This window comes from Sciurus vulgaris, assembly GCF_902686455.1.
Source record: "Sciurus vulgaris genome assembly, chromosome: 7".
Lineage (NCBI taxonomy): Eukaryota > Metazoa > Chordata > Mammalia > Rodentia > Sciuridae > Sciurus > Sciurus vulgaris.
In genome coordinates, this window is record NC_136467.1 from 155,890,212 (window position 1) to 155,909,883 (window position 19,672).

Genomic DNA, 19,672 nt, shown 5'->3' on the forward strand with positions numbered 1-19,672 from the left:
CTGCCTAACCCTGTAGATAACTGAGCCTAATTCCAAGTAGAATCTTGGGTTCAGGAGATGACCATTTGTCTCTGTTTATAAAGTAACACCCACAGAGAAGGAATTTTTATAGATCACATCTACACTGTATGAAAGTCACCGAATGTGAATGGGACCAATGTGGAAGCAAATGTTAGAATTTGCCTACAATACATACAAAACTATGATCTGAATAGAACAGACTGTGGTCACTTTATATTTGGACGACATTCCACACAACTTATTAGCATTATTTACTTTAAATGTTAATTTGCAAGTGCCACTCATCATGGCATACTATTAGATATTTCTCCTGGTGTAGAAGGCTCGAAGGTCAGGAGGTTCACGAATCAGAACCTGCAAAACCACTTAAGGCAAAGAGGATCAGATTTCCAAGCCTGGGACCCCTCATCTTTATAAAGCTGACATCACTTTACAAAGTGGCAAAGAATGGAAATGCAGACACCGCTGGCTCCCTGTCCTAGAGGGGCCTAGCAGGAGTACTGAAAACAATGTAGGAGTATATGCTTCTGATAAATGTAACATATCGTGTTGACCAAGTTTAGTAATGACTATCAGTGGAGTATAAAAGTTAACAATTATAGCCAGGCACAGTGGCTCACACTTGTAATCCCAGCGACAGAGGAGTCCAAGACAGGAGTATTGCACATTTGAGGACAGCCTTGGCAACTTGGCTAGCCCATCTCAAAATTAAAAAAGAAAAAAAAAATTCATAAAAAAAGCTGTGGATGTAGCTCAGAGGAACAGCATCCCTGAATTCAACCCCCTGTACCGTCAAAGAAAAACCATTTTTAAACTAGTAGTTAAAATTTTTTAAAGAAACTTCCCATTGAAAAATTAATTTTGTTCTGGCAACCCTCACTGTATATTCAAGTTCAGGGCTAGAGGCTCCTCTTTACAAATCTTAAGTCTGGACTTGCACATCACATCATAGAACCTATATAGGCACAATCCTGGACGACTCTGCAGCGGCCCTAACAAAAACAGGAGGCGCACACAGCCGCGTTTCCGCTACGCTCAAAGCCCCTTTGTCTCCTTCAAGGGCCAGAAAAGAGAGGCGGCAACAGAGGCCGGTATTCCCGCCCGCGCCCTTTCAGTTTCCTCAAAGGTCCGCAGCGGAGCTACATAAGGGGCTGCAGGGGGCGCCAGCGGCACAGCTCCAAAAGTAGCCTGCTTGCAGCCATGTCTGGTCGCGGTAAGGGAGGCAAAGGTCTGGGCAAGGGCGGCGCCAAGCGCCACCGCAAGGTGCTGCGCGACAACATCCAGGGCATCACCAAGCCCGCCATCCGCCGCCTGGCCCGGCGCGGCGGCGTCAAACGCATCTCCGGCCTCATCTACGAGGAGACGCGCGGGGTGCTCAAGGTCTTCCTGGAGAACGTGATCCGCGACGCGGTTACCTACACGGAGCACGCCAAGCGCAAGACGGTCACGGCCATGGACGTGGTCTACGCGCTCAAGCGCCAGGGCCGTACGCTCTACGGCTTTGGAGGCTGAACCTTACCGTCAACCAAAGCTAACAAAAGGCCCTTTTCAGGGCCACCCATATTGTCACAAGTAGAGCCGTTAACTGACAGTCTTTGGACAATGATTTGATAAGTTGGTAAAAAGCGTTCTGCTTAAACTTTGGGAAGGACTGAGAAGAGGAAGAGCACTTGCGTTTCCTGGCTGCAGCTTACAAGAGCCTGATTGCTTTGCTGCTCCCTTACTTAATAAGCCTGGCATTGAGGTGTTTGCCACAACTATTGCAAAGCATTCATATAGGTCAGCGTTAACAGGTCTAGCCTAAGGTATAAATGGCCTGCCTCCTGTGTTCTACCTATGTCCAAGTCAAACCACTCAACTGAAATGTCCTTACCCTTGGTTGCCAGTCAGCAAATTATCAAGTCCAAAGGTTCACTAAGAATTTAGGCTAAGGATTTAACCTCTGCTGTATCTGGCTGTTTTAATACCCTTACCTTAAGATCGTATAATACTCTTCTTAACAACTTAGATCTTGTTTTTCTCAATTCTGTTTGGTCTTCTGGGTCCTTTTGGTTTTTGAACTGAAGATACCTTAACACTTTGTAGTATTTATTTTCCAGAGTGTGCTCTTATATAAAAGGTGAGGTTTTCAGGCATGCAGCCTTAGAACCCGGCAAGACAGTTCCCTGTAGTGACCAGTCCTTATAGATCACCTGCATTCTAACCACCTTGCAATCAGAAGCTCATGCAACTTACAAACTCACCTGTGCAAAAATAAGTTTCACAGGTTCTATTATTTGTAGAATGAATCCCTAGTATCTGACATCTGCCTACCTCCACAATCTCGTCCCCAGCCATGGATTCTGCCGCTAAATGTACCAGACTACTTGGAATGCTTATCAAAAGGAATCTTTTATGTACAATTCCTTTTTCCACACATAGCCCTCAACTCTTTGGGGGTTTCTTTAAGAATTTCCTTCAGGAGACCTTTCCTTTACCTATTTCTCCCAGGTGCAATCAGTACCCAAGGTTTTCTTCTACCCTACAAACTGCACTGCACTCTTGTCCCTGGGCCAACTTCATAGTTCACTTAGGACCAGAGGCATGGCACACTAAGGACACAGGGTGATTATTGCTCCTTTTGTCTCAAGATCTTGAAGCCTTGGACAATGTCTTCATTTTACTGTCTTCAGGACTGAAAAACAATTATGTAGCACATACCATTCATTTCATACATGTTAATGCAATGACTGAATGAATCAATGAAGTTAAGCATCTGTGAAAGCAAACTTTCACAGATCACTTCCCTTCAACAATGACTCTCTTCCCCTAGCACTTTCTCCTCTACCATTTCTTTTTACACGTCAGGTTTTAGACTGCCAACCATCAATTGCAAATGTCTTTAAATGCAGGTTGTAAACTTACAGGAAATGAAAACAATTTAATGGGTCTCAACTAGCATTAAAAAAATGAAATAAATAGAAATTATCAAACACTTCATATAAATGAAAATATTTTTTCAGAAAATAAAATTTTAAGTGCATACACTTTTGTTTGTTCCCTTTGTAGAATCTGGAGGACAAATATTTGAAAAATACTGGTCCATATATCTTCAATATAAATTGGTGAAACTCCCAGGTTAGGTCTCTGTGTCAAAAATCTTGTTAGAACTCCAGTTGTCAATCTCCCATGAAGCAAAAGTGCTGATATGTGTCATAAACTCCACTAATCATTCACACTTCTAAAATACCTCTTCGGAGCATGCTCCTTAGAGCCTCTGCTTCTCCTGGGAGAAAAGCCAGCTTGGGGCAGTGGCAGCAGTGTTGGCTTCCAAGTGGTCAAGTGTGACACAGCAGCAGCAGGCCACTTCTGCAGCACCCTTTTGAATTTTATTCTGGAAGTACCTTCGGACATGGATCTATGACTTTCCTAAGAATACTACTACCTTTAAATATCAGTATGCCTTTAAACATTTTCTTCTAACATATGATAACCAGAGTCAGCCTACAACTAAGGATATAGAGCCTTTTAAAAAAAAAAAAAAAAGTTTTAACTGCTTTCTGGTAGAGGATTGTGTACTTGAGGAATTCAGAATTGTATGAACAGTGATGATAAAAGGTTTTATGCCCCATAATAGTTGTAGACAGAATAATGTCTCTTTCTCTCTAAAGATGCTCATGTCCTAATCTCCAGATGTTGAGAATGTTTCCCTGTGTGTTAAAAGGGATTTGGGGATGTGATTAAATTAAGAATTTGAAGAGTAGGAGATGATTCCCTATTGCCTGAGTAGGTCAGTATAATCATAAACATCTTGGTCAAGATGGCTGCAGGGCCAGTCAGAAGATGTGACAAGGTAAACACAGATTGTAGTGCATTTTGGAAATATAGGAAGAGGCTATACTGGCTGCCTTTTGTTCCTGAAACAAAAACATATTCTCTCACCTCAACTTTGTTTTGTACATCCTATATCCTGGGATATCTTTGTCCTGGCTCCCTACCTTACCTCAAATCATGAATCCAATGCCAGCTCCTCCGTCCCTGTCTAATATGACAGCCCACTCACTCCCCAGTTACGGAGTATGACACAGCCTTGTATCATATGTGTATTTCTTCACACCATTATTCACCAACTCTATGCATCTATTTTCTATCTTCAATCTTCTTTCATGTGAACAAACTCTTTATAACAAGGTCCCTTTCCAGCTTGTCACTGAAACACCAGTGCCAAACAGAGTACTAACACAAAGTGGGTATTAAAGGCAGATGTGTGTGAATTAAAAGAGGGAAAATATTCCCAAAGGACACCCAAATCTTTTCTCCTGAGTCTCTCCTACTACAATGCCATCATCAGGTTGGATCCAGTATTTGACCAAGAGTGTTGATATAGTGTAGCAGTTAAAAGCAAAATCATGAGCTCTCAAATCCTGAGTCTACTTGGACTTAACCCTAATCTGTGAGCAAAGGTACAGTTACCAGCTAAGCACACATTTAGTAGAAAGAACCCAACCTTTTCTCAGAACTTCATTCCTGTGCAGCAAGGTGACCTAAAACAAGTCAATCTTTCTCTGTACCTCTGGTCAAGTCTCTGAAATCCTTGGCTCCAAGTCCACAATTGCAGATATACATCCATTTAATTGTCAACACATTAGTATTCTTGTTCATAAATTCTTCAAAGTGTGGGTGACTATTTCCTAAGAGACTGAACAACTGCACAGGACTAAAACACAAAAGATTCAGAGACTGAAAAGCATAACATTCAATCTGGGCCTGATAATGTCAACATGAGACGCAGGCAGCAAGGGAAGATTGACCTGGAATAAAATGCAGGTCTCGTTCTGCCATCTTTGGTGACAACGAGGGTCTGTGAAGACTCTGGAATCCTACCTTACTTACAAGATACGAAGTTAACCTGTAAATCTTTCATGATTGCTAGCAGTAGACGTGACACTCCTGGATCATGTCACACCTGGCTGGCACATATATCACCACGTGAAGTGAATTCTGAGTATTCCAGTGTAGATGATACTCTCCTTACTCAGACAACTGCCATACCTGTTTCTTTCTTCCTGTATCTGTTCCCAGTCTCTGGCATTACTACCTCTTGGCCCTTGTATCTTACACTTTGAACCTTTGCCAAAATTGCTTGAAATGCCTATTTCAACATCTTTTCCCTTTGGCTAACTTCAGTGTAAGAATCTAGAGCAGAGGAATTCTACACATGCTAATGACGAGCATCGTGCCCTGCTGCTTCCACCTCCATAATAGCAGACAGGGGTTGACGTTCACTGTTGGGGGAACCTGTCTCATGATGGTGGCAGAGCAGTTTTTAACATACTGTGTCATTTGTTTGATTTTTCTAAAAACTTCATTATAACACTATTCAATGAAAAATGAATGAAAGGTAGGTTTATCAATCATCTCCCACCTGAATATAATTGTACGATTATTTTGTATGTCTTGTTCCAGGCCTGAACCATTTGAAAGTGTCAGACATCTGAAATTTCAGAATATAACTATAGAGTATAACTCCTAAGAATAAAGCAATTATACATGTAATCTCAATATATCAAATCTAAAACTAAAAATATAAAGATGGTCCCTAAAATGAGTTAATAAGCAGTGCACATTCCAGATTCCTCAATTGTCACAATACTCAGTTTTTTTCCTCAGAATCAAAGCCTCATCAACATTGTTTAACTCTACTGAACATTTGCTATATTGGTTTAGTCTCTTTCAATCTTCTACAATCTTCCCTTTTTCAAACTGAATTTTTTTTTAACAAGCAATCCAATTGTTTTACACAATATTCCACATTCTAGCTTCCAGGTTTTTTCTCCTGTTGTATTTAACTGCTCTTTTTATCCTCAGTACTCAGAACAGCACATTGATATCATTAGATTCCAGTTACACCTTAGTCAAAGTGAGTCTTCTGAGAGACCACAGACAGAAGAATCCATTTGCAGACCGATTACTTTTTAATAGTGTAAAGTTGGAGGACGTCAGGTTACAGGGGACACACCTTTGACCCTTGGTACATGGGAACATGTTAGCACCATCACAGGATATCACTTACAAACTTTCGCTCTCCAGTTTTTCTCCTTTCACCAACAATTCACGCCCGAATCACCATTTTAGATTTTTGCATAGTTTTCACACGTTTTAAAAAAAAACAGGGTCATAAGGGAGGAAAACTTACCAGTAAAAGGTTAAGAATGCGATGGGTACCATAAGCTGAAGTAGATTTTAGAGGCTTAGGGTTGAAGGCAGTGCACCTATTTAAATCTGCATGGTACCTAAAGGCAGCCAACATGAGACTAACCCATGTACCTAGAGACACCGGTGTGACTAGCCTAGCACAGCGGCTAAAAATAGCAAACATTTCCTAAGGAACAGTATTAAGTGAAAACATCCAATGCTACAATATTAACACTAGTGAATACTTTGCCAAAGTGCGCAACTGCTCCAGAGAAAAAGTAATTGGCCCTGAAAAGGACCTTTGGGAAAGGCTGAGGGAAAGGACAGTCACTCAGCCTCCGAAGCCGTAGAGCGTGCGGCCCTGGCGCTTGAGCGCGTAGACCACGTCCATGGCCGTGACCGTCTTGCGCTTGGCGTGCTCCGTGTAGGTGACGGCGTCGCGGATCACGTTCTCCAGGAAGACCTTGAGCACCCCGCGCGTCTCCTCGTAGATGAGGCCGGAGATGCGCTTGACGCCGCCGCGGCGGGCCAGGCGGCGGATGGCGGGCTTGGTGATGCCCTGGATGTTGTCGCGCAGCACCTTGCGGTGGCGCTTGGCGCCGCCCTTGCCTAGGCCTTTGCCTCCTTTGCCGCGACCAGACATAGTAATACACACAAAGGAGACAACTATCGAAAATACTGCAGGTTGTAGCCTCTTTTAGTAGAATGATGCGGACCTATTTGAAAACTGAAAGACCGGAAGAGGCGGGAAACGATATAGAGTCCCCTCCCTTTTGTATCTGAACAGGCCACGGACTAAAAATGGGATGGTAGATTTATTGATATTTAAGGAATCACTAAAGTGTCAACAGTAAGGAAAGTACGTCACTTGTTTAATGCACGTAAAAATTAATTTCATGTGCAGTCTTAGTTTGTTTCCAGTACTAAAATGGAAGCAGACCAAAATTCTAAGAAACTAAGGAACTCATTCATAGACCAAAACGGGAAATCCAAGCTTTGTGGAATCTGCGTGGCTGCTCTAAACTTTTATAAGCCTGCTTATCAGAGGCGTGATGACCGTATCGGGAAAAAATATGCTTTGAGTCGTAAGCAAAATGACACTTGTCATTTAAAGTTCTTACGATGGACTGTTCTTACAAAATGCTTAAACACAGGGATAAAGCACACAACGTGACCTTCTCATTAAAAGTTTGTAAATGTACCACTGCTAACCGCATGTCAGGCTTTGCCACCCTGAGGACTCCCATGTTCAAGTCAAGAATGAAAAAGAAATGTCCTAACAGTACAGTTGAATGGGTGCACTTAGTCCACTTAAAACCTGAAATGGTTCTAACAAGGATGTCCAATCCAGATGGTCACAAACGGCATTTGCAAAGGAACCACATGCACTAACAAGAACGGGTTCACCAACGGCAACCTACTGGGGCCGGGGCTTTGGCAAATTGGCACGAGGCTGAAAATAGGTAAAAAGCAGGATGCAGGGAAAAGCCTGGAATAAAGATGTATAAAGCAGAAAGCAACAGGTGGTACGCACTGCACTGCTACCAGGGTAGGAATTTCGGCACGCGGGGTAGGGTGAAAATTTGCAGCTGGAATCAAGGGGTCTCATAACGCTTTCTGCAATAAAAACTTAAGTCACTGGAGAACAGCTCTTTTAAGGCGAAAGTGAAAGTGGCTCTGAAAAGAGCCTTTGGGTTTCATAAGCTGCTAAAAATGCTTTACGCCCTCTCCCCGCGAATGCGGCGCGCCAGCTGGATGTCCTTGGGCATGATGGTGACGCGCTTGGCGTGGATGGCGCACAGGTTGGTGTCCTCGAACAGCCCCACCAGGTAGGCCTCGCTCGCCTCCTGCAGCGCCATGACGGCCGAGCTCTGGAAGCGCAGGTCGGTCTTGAAGTCCTGCGCGATCTCGCGCACCAGGCGCTGGAACGGCAGCTTGCGGATCAGCAGCTCGGTGGACTTCTGGTAGCGGCGGATCTCGCGCAGCGCCACGGTGCCGGGCCGGTAGCGGTGCGGCTTCTTGACGCCGCCGGTGGCCGGCGCGCTCTTGCGGGCGGCCTTGGTGGCCAGCTGCTTGCGCGGCGCCTTGCCGCCGGTGGACTTGCGAGCAGTCTGTTTAGTACGAGCCATGACGAACGGAAGTTGCAACTGGACACGCAGTTGTTGTTGCTCCTATTTATAAAGGTAACGTCCTCCTGATTGGTCGGATTCTTCAAATTCCGCGCCATGAATCAAATAACTCCATCGGACTTGTGATTGGCTACGGAGTCTGGTAATGAAAGGTGCTCAATCAGCGCTAGTTTTTCCTGGCCTTATGTTACGCGGCAGCCTGTATTACGTGCCTTCTTATTTGAACCTTCCTTTGAGAATGAGAACCCCCGGAAATTTACGTTGGGCAGTTCCTGAGAGGTTTAAGCAAATTCGCATTTGAACCTGCACGATCCAACCAATGTGACCTTTGATCTTTTATAAAAACCTCAGACTTTACAGAAATGTCTTATCAGCACAAGCATTGTATTTCATACTTCTCAGCCTTCCAACCCTGGCATCACTTCCGGAAACTGTTAAGGGACATTAAAATCACACCAGTGTAGGAACGTGCGGACTCCGCTTTTTGAAAAGCCTTTAAGATTGCTGCGGACTTTACTCGTACAAGTATTATGCGTATGGATTTTATCTGTCCTGCGTGCATGTTCAGACGTGGAGCCTGGGAGACAGAGCTCCCAAATACATACTACTGCAAATACATTCGTTTTAAAGTATTCTGAAACTGAAAACTTTATTGATAGTGTTTTAAATAATTTAGGACAGGTTTCAAATAGCTAACCAATCAGAAGGCATATTTGAATTTTTTCCTTATTTGTATAAAACCTTCTATTGGCTGATTTGGTCCAATCACGGATGGTGGGAGATTGTACCTCATTTGCATACACAACCTACAAAAATAGGTCCTCGCTGCTAGATACTCAGCATTGCCCTCTTTTCTAAACAGACATCCGTCATGCCTGAGCCAGCGAAGTCCGCTCCCGCCCCGAAGAAGGGCTCCAAGAAGGCGGTGACCAAGGCGCAGAAGAAGGACGGCAAGAAGCGCAAGCGCAGCCGCAAGGAGAGCTACTCGGTGTACGTGTACAAGGTGCTGAAGCAGGTGCACCCCGACACCGGCATCTCGTCCAAGGCCATGGGCATCATGAACTCGTTCGTCAACGACATCTTCGAGCGCATCGCGGGCGAGGCGTCGCGCCTGGCGCACTACAACAAGCGCTCGACCATCACGTCGCGGGAGATCCAGACGGCCGTGCGCCTGCTGCTGCCCGGGGAGCTGGCCAAGCACGCCGTGTCCGAGGGCACCAAGGCCGTCACCAAGTACACCAGCTCCAAGTAAGATTTCAGAGGCATTGTCAAGTCCAAAGGCTCTTTTCAGAGCCACTCAAATCTCAAATGAGAGCTTTAATACTTGATTGCTGTTGCACCCTACAAGGAATTGTTGGTTTGGTGGGCTGGAATTTGATTCACTGATAGAGTGAGGTGTACACCTGACGAGATCTGTCGCTACCAAAGCTTAAATAATTTGCAAGATAATCTTAGCAAGACTTCCTAATGTTTGTGTCCTCAGACTTTTAAATCTTACTCCTATCAAAGGAGGGCTTTTGGGTATTTATGTGGAATTTATGAAGGTTAAGTGTTCTGCATAGGGATAAATAGCCTTCGTGAGTTTTAGATAATGTCTTCAGAAGATGGTGTCAGCAAGATGAGGGTGGAGTTTTTAGCTGAACAAAAAGGTCATTTACCAGACCCCTGTGCAAGAAAGTAGGTGGTTTCTATAAAAAGTGAAGTAACCTAAGGATGTTATCTTAAAATCTCTACAGCAAAGCTAATACTTGACCATGTGACCTCCAAAATAGGTGACTTTTTTTTTTAAATCAACTAAAAGCAAGGAAGGAACAAGGTCAAAGAAGTAAAAAAGTGCACATCATTTGTGTATGGGACTAGCCCAGGTGAGATTACTATCTAGTAATTGTCAGAAATAGCATTTCTTGTTATTCCTTGGGAGCTGTTTGAACTAACAATGCCTCTTCAGTTGAAAGATGCTTCTGAGCTGCAAAAGATGCACATTTACAACTGTAAGCCTTTGTTTTGGTAAATGTCGAGGAAATGGATGTGACCATAGAGCAAGGGCTATTTTAACCCCAATCTTTTTAACAAGAATTGCAGTCTAAAATTCATAGTTAAATAATAATCTCACAAACTAATAAGGGGGAAATATCAGTCTGAAAGTAACTTAAAAGAAAAAGTATCGGCTTTTAATATTGCCGAATTTAAAATGTCAAAATCCAAAATGACAATCTCAAAAGATTTCAATTTTGGAAGTAATTCTAGAATGAGAATAGAGCAAGAGAGGCAAGGGAAGAAGAGGCAGCAAGACTATACTGACTTGCCTTTTTTAGAGAGAGTGAGAAAGTACAGCCAGAGTTCAAGCCCCAAGACTACAGCCAAGGGCCACCCGTCTATGCTGTGATAGGGCCATGTTTGATCAAAGAATTTTACAGAGGTCCTTAGTTTAGTGCCTAACGTTAAGTATAGAATATAATGTAATAAAGACTAGTCTTGTCCATTATTTATCTTAATTTATTTTAAAAATTTGTTTTAATGTGAACCTGTTTACGTATCAGATACCCCCTGGAAGTGATTATGTAAAATGGATACTAATCAATAAAAATAAAAGTGTATTTCTCATATAAAGTTACCTAACTCAGGCCTGGAATGGGAACCATGGTATCCTCAGGGAACTCATCTCCTATGCAAATGTGTATCCCATGCTTGTATGATTATATAAAAATGTATTTTAACATCATGTATAACTAAAAGGACCCAATTTTTTTTAAAGGAGTGTATTTTTTATTATTGAATTTTTCTCCGATGTATTCTGCTTTTGAGTTCTTTCATGGGGAATCAACACTACCCGATGGGATGAATGAGACATAATTGTGAAGCAATTTACACAAAGTAGAAAACTTATAAAAAGTGTAAATGGGTAAGCAAGAAGTTTGAGATGTAGACAAAATTCAAAATTCATATGTTGAATATGAATCACAAAAGAGGAGACTGTGAGGAATGTTAGAAAAAGGCACCTGAGTACATTTGGCTTGGAAAGAAAAATGGCCAGATGTGCCCCTATACACTGGTTGATGGGTTGTTGCCAATGCTTTGGGACTGGAAAGAACATGATTGGAAAATGAGTGACAAAGACATTTGGGGAAGGATGTGAAGACTTTTGTGTCCCATGTAAATATTCATCAAAAGGTGACCTCAGCAGAGGAAGACTAATAATCCAGTGCATAGGATGACTCAGTCTAGATAGCAGTCAACCTTCCCCCAGTCACCCCTGTCATTGCCCAATGCACTCTTGAAAAAAGTGGCCATGATGGCAGGGGTGAAGGTTATGCATGGGTTCAGCCACACGGACTTTCACTCACCAACACAGACCTGGCTATGGCCACTACTGAGTGTCCAATCTGCCAGCAGACTAACACTAAGCCCCTAATATGAAATCATTCCCCAGGGTGATTAGCCAGTGACGTGGCAGCAGGTTGATGTCTTTGGACTACTTCCATCAGAGGGGCAGCACTGTGTCCCACCCAGGATAGGCACTTATGCTGAATATGGATTTGCTTCACCTGCATATGACATTTCTGCCAACACAACCATCTGTGGATCACAGAAGGCCTTAGCCACTCTCATGGTGTTCGACAACATTGCTTTTGACAAGAAACTCACTTCACAGACAAAGAAGTGTGGCAATAGACTCGTGTTCATGGGCTTCACTGGTCTTTCCATGTTCCTCATCATTCTGAAGCAACTGGTTCAACAGGACTAGTGCAATGGCCTTGTGAAGACATGGTTACGAGTCCAGGAGGCAGCCATCCCTTGCAGTGATGGGCAGGGTTCTCCAGAAGAGTGCACATGCTCTAAATCAACACCTACTGTATATGGTACTGTTTCTCTTATAGCTTATAGATTCACAGGTCCAGGTTCGAGATGTGTGTGTGTCGGGGGGGGGGGGGGGGGGGGGGGTTCTACCACATCCCGGGTGGATGAGAAAGGGTTAACTGCCAGAGGATGATGTTGGTTATAAATCAATCAATCACCCCTAAAACTTATCTAATAAATAAACACACAATAACCCCTACTCTTTTTAAATGAGAGGGGTGTGATGGACCGGGCCATACCAGATCTGGCCTCTAACCACATGGAGTTGTTCACCTCTCCTTTATGTATAGTCACACAAGTAAAGGGGCCCAGACCACTAGGGGCTTCTTCTGTGATGAACAGGATGGGGTGGAGTTAGGGGAACCATTTGCTCAGGGAAACAAGCATAGAACCAGACAGGGAAACACTCCCACACAGCACCCCATACGCCCTGGCGATCTGGGACAGTCCTCTGTGGCTGCCAGTTCCTAGAAGTCAGGCCTCTGTGTCCCATGGCTCAACCACATCTGATTCTGCTCCATAAGGATGGCTTCACATCAAGGGATGGGAATTGGAATGGGACCACTCACTGTGACCCCAAATGACCCTCAAGCAAAATGTTTGCTTCCTGTCCGCACATCCTTATGCTCTGCTGGCCTGGCAGCCTCAGTTCTGGACTGGAAATACTTCCACCAGGAGGGACTTCCTGAGTAACAGGCTAAGAAGGGAATTATGGTGTTCGCAGGAGTGATTGATCCAGATTACACAGGAAAATTGGACTATTATTCCATAATTGAGGCAAGGAAGAGTACTCCTGGAGTGCCAGAGATCCCTTAGGATATCTCTCGGTATTACCATGTCCTCTTATTAAGGTCAATGGGAAACTACGACAACCCAAGCCAGGCAGATTGAGAAATGGCCCAGTCCCTTCAGGTATGTAGCTGGGGTCACCACTCCAGGTAAAGAACAAATACCTACTGTTTTGCTTGCTGAAGGTAGTAAGGGTAGTAAAGAAGGTGACTATAAATAATAGCTACAACATAGCCGGTTATACAAATGATATTATAAAAAATATTTCCTATTTTGTTAGGCATGTTTGTGCATATCTATAAATATAGTGAACTGATATCTTTGTGTTCTTTCCTCTTATTCTTTTGTCATTTAACCTTTACTTATTATTATTTTACTTATTTGTCATTAAATCTACTTTATACTCCAAGTTATGGAATGTTGAGAATAGTAAACATCACTCAAAAAAAAAAAAAAAAAAAAAAACCCTTTTCCTCCTATTCTGGGGAAGGACCTAATGCATTTTTTGGTATATGCAGGATAGTTGTATCATGTTGGGCAGAATTGTGTTGATTTGGAGATTGAGTACAGTTTAAGGAGAGGTATGTAGATGGGTCACAAGGTGACAAGAGTTGGGCTTGTCATGGCCAATCGTAATTACCAACCTGACTGAGTTGAGAGATGCCTAGGAAACTAGTGAAGCACTTCTGAGTGTGTTTGTGAGGGTGTTTCCAGACACCATCGGTATGTGTGTGCGACAGCAAACTGAGGGCAGTACCTTCCAACAATCTGGGGGCCCAGACGGAACAAAATTGGATGAAGGAGAAAGCCTGCCAGCCCCTGTAAGCAGGCTTTGCATTGCAGCTGCTGATGCCTGAGGACTCCCAACTCCAGCTTCGTCCATCTTTCACATGGACTCACCTCAGCAGTTCTCTAGGGAGTTTCCAGATCTTCAACCTCAGACGGGCTGCATCTTTTCTCCGTCTTGTTCTGAAGGCTTCAGCTTCTTGGACAGGCAGCTATGGGTTTCCAGTTCTCTAGCCTGCAGAGAGCCATCATGAGACTGCCCAACCTCTGGTAGTGTAAGCCACGCTAATAAATGCATGTGGTGTGTGTGTGTGTGTGTGTGTGTGTGTGTGTGTGTGTGTGTGTCCCTATCAGTTCTGTTCCTCCAGAGAACTCTGATTGCACTGACCATCTCCCATAATGTGCAGCCTTGTTTTTTGCACTAAATACTCAGTTCTCTCATTTTAAAATACTCTTCCATGACTCTCAAAGTTATCCACATCTGAATTGCCCACCTCACTCAAATGTCTATCATTCTGTCAAATCATAGAGATGACCCAGGTATGGTCCCTGTGGGAAGCCGTCCTTATTCAGCAGACTAGGCTGAGCCATGTGACGCAAAGGCCTGGCTTCTAGGAACTGCTGGGAAGTATGTGGCGCTGCATGGGAGTGGTTCCCTGACTACTTCTGGAATTTTCCCCTTAAGAGGATGGCTCCCTTAACTCCACCCTATCCTGTCCATCACAGAAGAAGCACCTCCCAGTCCTTCCTTGCCCCCTTTTACCTGCATATTATAAATAAAGGAGAGTTGGGTGACTCAGTTGTTATAAAGAGGCCAGAGTTGGTATGGCTGGACCTGTCACACCCCCTCTCATAAAAAGAGTGTTTATTGAGTAGATAAGTTTTGGGGTAATAGATAGAGAAAAACAGCCAACATTCTCCTCTGAAAGTCAATCCTTTCCTTCTCCACTCAGGATGTGGCAGAGAGGACCCCCCACAGTCCCTGTTATCTACAACATGAAACACGGTCCCATTGGGAAACTGATAATGAATGCAACTATACGACAGCAATGGAACGTACTTAAAGTTGCAGAGTTTTGAAGTCTGCAGCCCAAGTTGAATGTTGTATCACATTTGCCATCAGGTGACCTTAGACATGCAGACATGCCGCTGGTTTCTTCATTTGCTAAATAAGATACTACAGTGATGTTCATAGTGATGAGGTGACTTGTTCAGGCTCATTTACAGCTGGGTCTGACAGAGTACCAACTTCTGTTTCACTGCTCAAGAAAGAACAGGGCTTTTGGCATACAGATTATAGAAGACAGGGTTTCTTAGAAATCTGGAAAGGAATTTACAGCAAGAGAGGCTATCTAAAATGACAGATATAGGACATTAAATCTTGGCCCTCACTTCCAAGTAAACTCTATAAACCTTCAGATATACAGGTTCACTAGCTGCTGATCTCTTTCTTCCTTATTAGAGCTCACTTCCCAGCCTCCTTTATAGTTAGTTGTGGCCTTTCCTCTGTGTTTTCCCAATGAACTGTAAATCAAAATAAAACTTAACATTTCTAGGCCTGGGCATAATAACCTTCCATTAAAGATTTTTCATACTCTTCCTCCTCCCATCAAAAATAGGGATGCCTTGACTGAAACACAAAGACAGAAATCACTTGCACTCCATACCCACTGCATGGAAGAAAGAGCTGCTTGCACTACAGCACCCATTGTGAACCTCATTTTCAGCAGAAAATAGGCTTGTATTTTGTTGCTAAGGCTTGAGGATTTTCTTAATAATATATCCTGTATCAAAACAGAGTCCAGATCCTTAGTTTCTAAAAGAAAATGTAGTCACTTATTGCCAGATGCATCTCCATATTAAGGATATGTAGAAACAGATGGCAGAGGATTTATAGGGAGATTGACTCATGTGGTTATGGAGACTGAGAAGTCCTACAATAGGCTGTCTGCGAGCTGGAGACCCTGGGATGCTAGTAACATGGCTCAACTTAAAGTCAAATTCCTAAGGACTTTAGGGGTCCCTGGTATAAGTCCTGGAGTTCAAAGGCCCTAGATCCTAGGTTTCTGATGCCCAGACGTGGCAGTGTTCTGGCTCCAGGAGAGAAAAAATGAGTTCACATTTCCTCTTCTTCTTTTGTTCTACCTGGGCCCCCAGATGATTGAATGGTACCCACCCACATTGTGGGACAAATCTTCACCACTTATTCCTCTCAGACTCACACACCGATTTCCTCTAGAAACTGACACAGACACACCAAATAGGTTTTATCAGTTGCGTAAGTATTCCTTAGTTCAGTGAGGCTAAGACCTCAAATTAACCTTCACAGAAACAAAACAAAATGTGACTGAATTTTTTCCTCAAAAATTAACCAAAGAAGATGAAACTGTATTGGCCTCCATCAGCAATAGGTCCCATGATCTTTGGAAACTGTATGATACCATAAAGATAGGCAGAGTTTTAAATATGTTACTGCTTAGACTCAATTAGAAAAGTTCAAGAAAAGAATATGGAAATTCTAGGGAATTAACAGTGTACCACAAAACTCTCAATTATCTAGACGAATCCTGAAGGCTCACAGGCTCCTGTTCTTGCAATACCACTTACAAGAAAAGTGGAGGTAACTGATACTCCACACACTGTAATGGAAATGCCTGTATCTCATGTTGGACTGCAGTCTCACCCAATATGAAGGGGTCAGAAGGGTGGTGGCCTCTGCCAAGATTTGACTGGGAATCAAGACCAGTTGTTGAGGAACATGTATCATCTTCATCGGAAATAATTTTTTTATTTATTTTTGCTTTATTTCAATTATTATGTACTTGGCCATCATATTATAACCTTGAGAAACTTTTACTATAGAGTTCTAATGGTAATAGAATGAGCAGATTTTATTTGTACTTGAAAACTCAAACATTTAGTATGATTCTCAAAATTCATTTGTTCATGAAACCTTTTTAGAAATATTACATTTAGATTTCTGAGAAGATAATAATGCTAACTTTGTGGAACCTCAGATCTCTCTTTTCATATTTTCAATCAATTATCACCTAATTAATATTGTCTCCCAAACTTCTGGCATCCCTGAATCAGAAAGTTCTCCATGGGAATAACACTCCTCTTTTCCTGCTTTTGCTGCCTGGTTCACTATCTTAACTGTGGGTCCTCAGGCACCTGGAACAGTATTTGAAAATTAACATGTATAAATCAGAGTTGAGTTACCCATAAACTCCATCTTGGAAAAAAAAAAAAATGGAATAGGACCCTGGTTTTATGCAATAGGTTATAAAAACTGAGACCACCGCTCCCATCTTGGCCTCTGTGAGGTCTCTCTTTCCTGGACTAATCATCTACAGAAGTGTGAAGACCTTGCTCCCTTCCAGATCTCAGGCCTCTACCCAGTTTCCTCTTCATTATGAGATCTTCTCTACGCACTCTGTTTAGAATTGCAGTTGTCTACCACCTAACTGCACCACCAACTGTCCTTGTTCCCCCTATTCTTTATATGCATTCCTCATCTTCTTCACCTACACACACACACACACATTTTTTGGGGGGTAGGTCTATTTTCTGTCTCCCACAATACCGAGAACTCTCCACGCAGAGGGGCTTTGCTGATGTCTCTACCTCCAGCACCTAGAGCAATGTTGAGCACAGGGGAAGTACTCAAAATGTTTCTGCTCTCTGTGGGTATAGCTCAGTGGTATGGTAGGTCTTTGTTCAGTGCATGGATTAATTAAGGAAAATAAAAATACGCAGAACATAATGTCCATCTTTCTTACCCCTGAAATAAAGACCATGACTTAATCATCCAAATGAGTCCCTGTGTGAGGCCCTTCAGTTCACAATGATTCCCCTTCTTCATCTTTACAGTGGGTCTAATAATGACCTCCAATCCAAGGAGATACTGTGCAGATTAAATAAAATAATCTGTATGAAACCCTCCAATAGACACTAAGTTACATTACTTTGACCTGATTAAATCATTAATTCTTGACCACCTTGGATGATTTACAAGGAGGCTGTCAACAAATAGACTGAGCAACCAGCTACACAGAGCTTGTAAGTGATAATCAGGGATCTATCTTGGATTCAACCAGATCTTTTACTGACTGAGACCCAGTGAAATAGAGCTTGGTGGCTCACCACTGTCCCTATTCAATGAATGCTTACCTGAACCCTGAAGACATTATGGTGTACAAGTCATATAAATCCAGTGTCTTGCCAGGGTCAAGGAATTTGGCTGTGGCTATAAATCTGGCAATCTGAAATACTATCAATATGAATGAAATATAAGCCAATACTAACTTTTATAGGTGTTAGCTTTCTCCCTATTTTTTTAGGGAAGGAAAAATAATGTTTTCCTTAACTCTCAAATTTTTAGCTGGAACAGACCCATAACAAAAGTCAGATTACGAATAGAAAAAAATACAGAAGTCTGATTTACGTGTTTCACATATACATGGAAAACACCCAGAGATTCAGTAGTTTTTAAAGAAGTAGCTTTGAATTCAGGCTTATCTAGCACCTTCAACAAAGAATAGTAAATTTTTAGAGAAGTGCCAAAACAAAAAAAAGGGAGCAGCAGAATTTTCCTGCATCTGCTGCTTCTTAATTGCCTTCATGTCAACAATACTTATGCCAAAGGAACATATTTTTAGAATGGCATATTCTGGTCTCCCGTACTATAAAAGAGCTCCAGATCAGCTTTCATTTTCAAAATCTGAAAAACACAAAATGAAAGGAAGCAAAGTCCTACTTTTTATATTGGAGCACAATTGAGACTAAAAATAAAGAAGCTGCTTAAATGAGAGACAGATACAGAGACCCTTGAGTTTGATTCCTTTCAGGACCTTGAATCTCAATTTCAGCAAAAGTCAGATCCCTTACAGCAGCCGACGTGAAGATCAGAATATGCCATTTGCAAATATGCAAGGTTGTTAAATTAAATGAATGAAGAAGCAGATACTGGTCCAGTGCAGTGGCACATTCCTATAATCCCAGCAACTCCAAAGGCTGAGGCAAGAGGATTCCAAGTTCAAGGCCAGCCTCAGCAATTTTTAGCCATTGCCCTAAGCAACTTAGAGAGACTCTGTTTTAAAATAAAAACATAAAATAGTCTGGGGATATAGCTCAGTGGTAGAACATACCTGGGTCTAATCCCCAGTACCAAAAATAAAGAAAGAAAGGAGGAGGAGGAGGGGGAGGAGGAGGAGGAGGAAACAAGACCACTCAGCCCTCTCTATTTCTGTAAAAGGCACAGATTTGCCAAGATAATAAGGAAGTTCCCTTGTGCCCCCACACCCCACATCCTTCCACCAGGGAAAACAAAGGCTAACCACTGAAGACAACTCTCACTCTAGATAGCACGGAGATTCACGCAACAACAGACTTCACCAATCTCTGCTAACCTGCCTTTTTCTGTTATTTATTTATCTGTCATTTATTGGCCTTTCTCTTAGTTGTCAACCCCTAGGGACACAAAGTCCTTTTCCTTTGGTCTTATTAAGATATAAGAGATTAAAAAAAAAAAAATAGGTAGAAAGAGTCAAAAAGGAAGAAAAAGGAGAATATAATTTTCACCTAAAAACATTATGCTTAACTAAAAGGATGCTCTGCATCCTTTTCCTCCCAGGTCTGTCACTCACCAAGGCCTGTCATTTACCAAGCCAGTTCTCTCTCTCACACCTGTCACTCCCAAATTTATGGGCAATCTGTAAATCTTAGAATTACTGTAAATATGCCCATTTATGAAAATTACCTTGCACACCATCAATTAGTACACATAATAAATAGGCCAAGCAAAAAGTGATGCAATATTCAAGTACTTTCCAACATCACCTACTGTTCAGTTAATAGAAACCACATCAGCCTAAGGATCCTGAGGATGACCAGACGACCATGAATCCTCTTGT

General features: G+C 42.6%; 4 protein-coding genes across 4 annotated transcripts; 2 read left to right on the forward strand and 2 right to left on the reverse strand.

The window, feature by feature from the left end:
• The first annotated feature begins 1,200 nt into the window (after window positions 1–1,200).
• LOC306666837 (histone H4) lies at window positions 1,201–1,541 on the forward strand. The gene has a single exon (XM_079149102.1). The coding sequence runs from the start codon at window positions 1,222–1,224 to the stop codon at window positions 1,531–1,533; it is 312 nt and encodes a 103-aa protein (XP_079005228.1). The 5' UTR covers window positions 1,201–1,221; the 3' UTR covers window positions 1,534–1,541.
• A 4,956-nt stretch (window positions 1,542–6,497) lies between these two features.
• LOC306665170 (histone H4) lies at window positions 6,498–6,853 on the reverse strand. Its single transcript, XM_079146433.1, has one exon. It carries the CDS (start codon window positions 6,836–6,838, stop codon window positions 6,527–6,529), a length of 312 nt encoding a protein of 103 aa, XP_079002559.1. The 5' UTR covers window positions 6,839–6,853; the 3' UTR covers window positions 6,498–6,526.
• Window positions 6,854–7,864: 1,011 nt separating this feature from the next.
• LOC306665230 (histone H3.2) lies at window positions 7,865–8,349 on the reverse strand. Its single transcript, XM_079146562.1, has one exon. The coding sequence runs from the start codon at window positions 8,322–8,324 to the stop codon at window positions 7,914–7,916; it is 411 nt and encodes a 136-aa protein (XP_079002688.1). The 5' UTR covers window positions 8,325–8,349; the 3' UTR covers window positions 7,865–7,913.
• Window positions 8,350–9,166: 817 nt separating this feature from the next.
• LOC306665671 (histone H2B type 1-C/E/F/G/I) lies at window positions 9,167–9,863 on the forward strand. The gene has a single exon (XM_079147341.1). It carries the CDS (start codon window positions 9,196–9,198, stop codon window positions 9,574–9,576), a length of 381 nt encoding a protein of 126 aa, XP_079003467.1. The 5' UTR covers window positions 9,167–9,195; the 3' UTR covers window positions 9,577–9,863.
• The last annotated feature ends 9,809 nt before the right edge of the window (window positions 9,864–19,672 follow it).

Bases quoted from the DNA above. Each gene is read 5' to 3' on its own strand.
- LOC306665671 (XM_079147341.1), top strand. From the start codon at position 9,196: ATGCCTGAGCCAGCGAAGTCCGCTCCCGCCCCGAAGAAGGGCTCCAAG.
- LOC306665230 (XM_079146562.1), bottom strand. From the start codon at position 8,324: ATGGCTCGTACTAAACAGACTGCTCGCAAGTCCACCGGCGGCAAGGCG.
- LOC306666837 (XM_079149102.1), top strand. From the start codon at position 1,222: ATGTCTGGTCGCGGTAAGGGAGGCAAAGGTCTGGGCAAGGGCGGCGCC.
- LOC306665170 (XM_079146433.1), bottom strand. From the start codon at position 6,838: ATGTCTGGTCGCGGCAAAGGAGGCAAAGGCCTAGGCAAGGGCGGCGCC.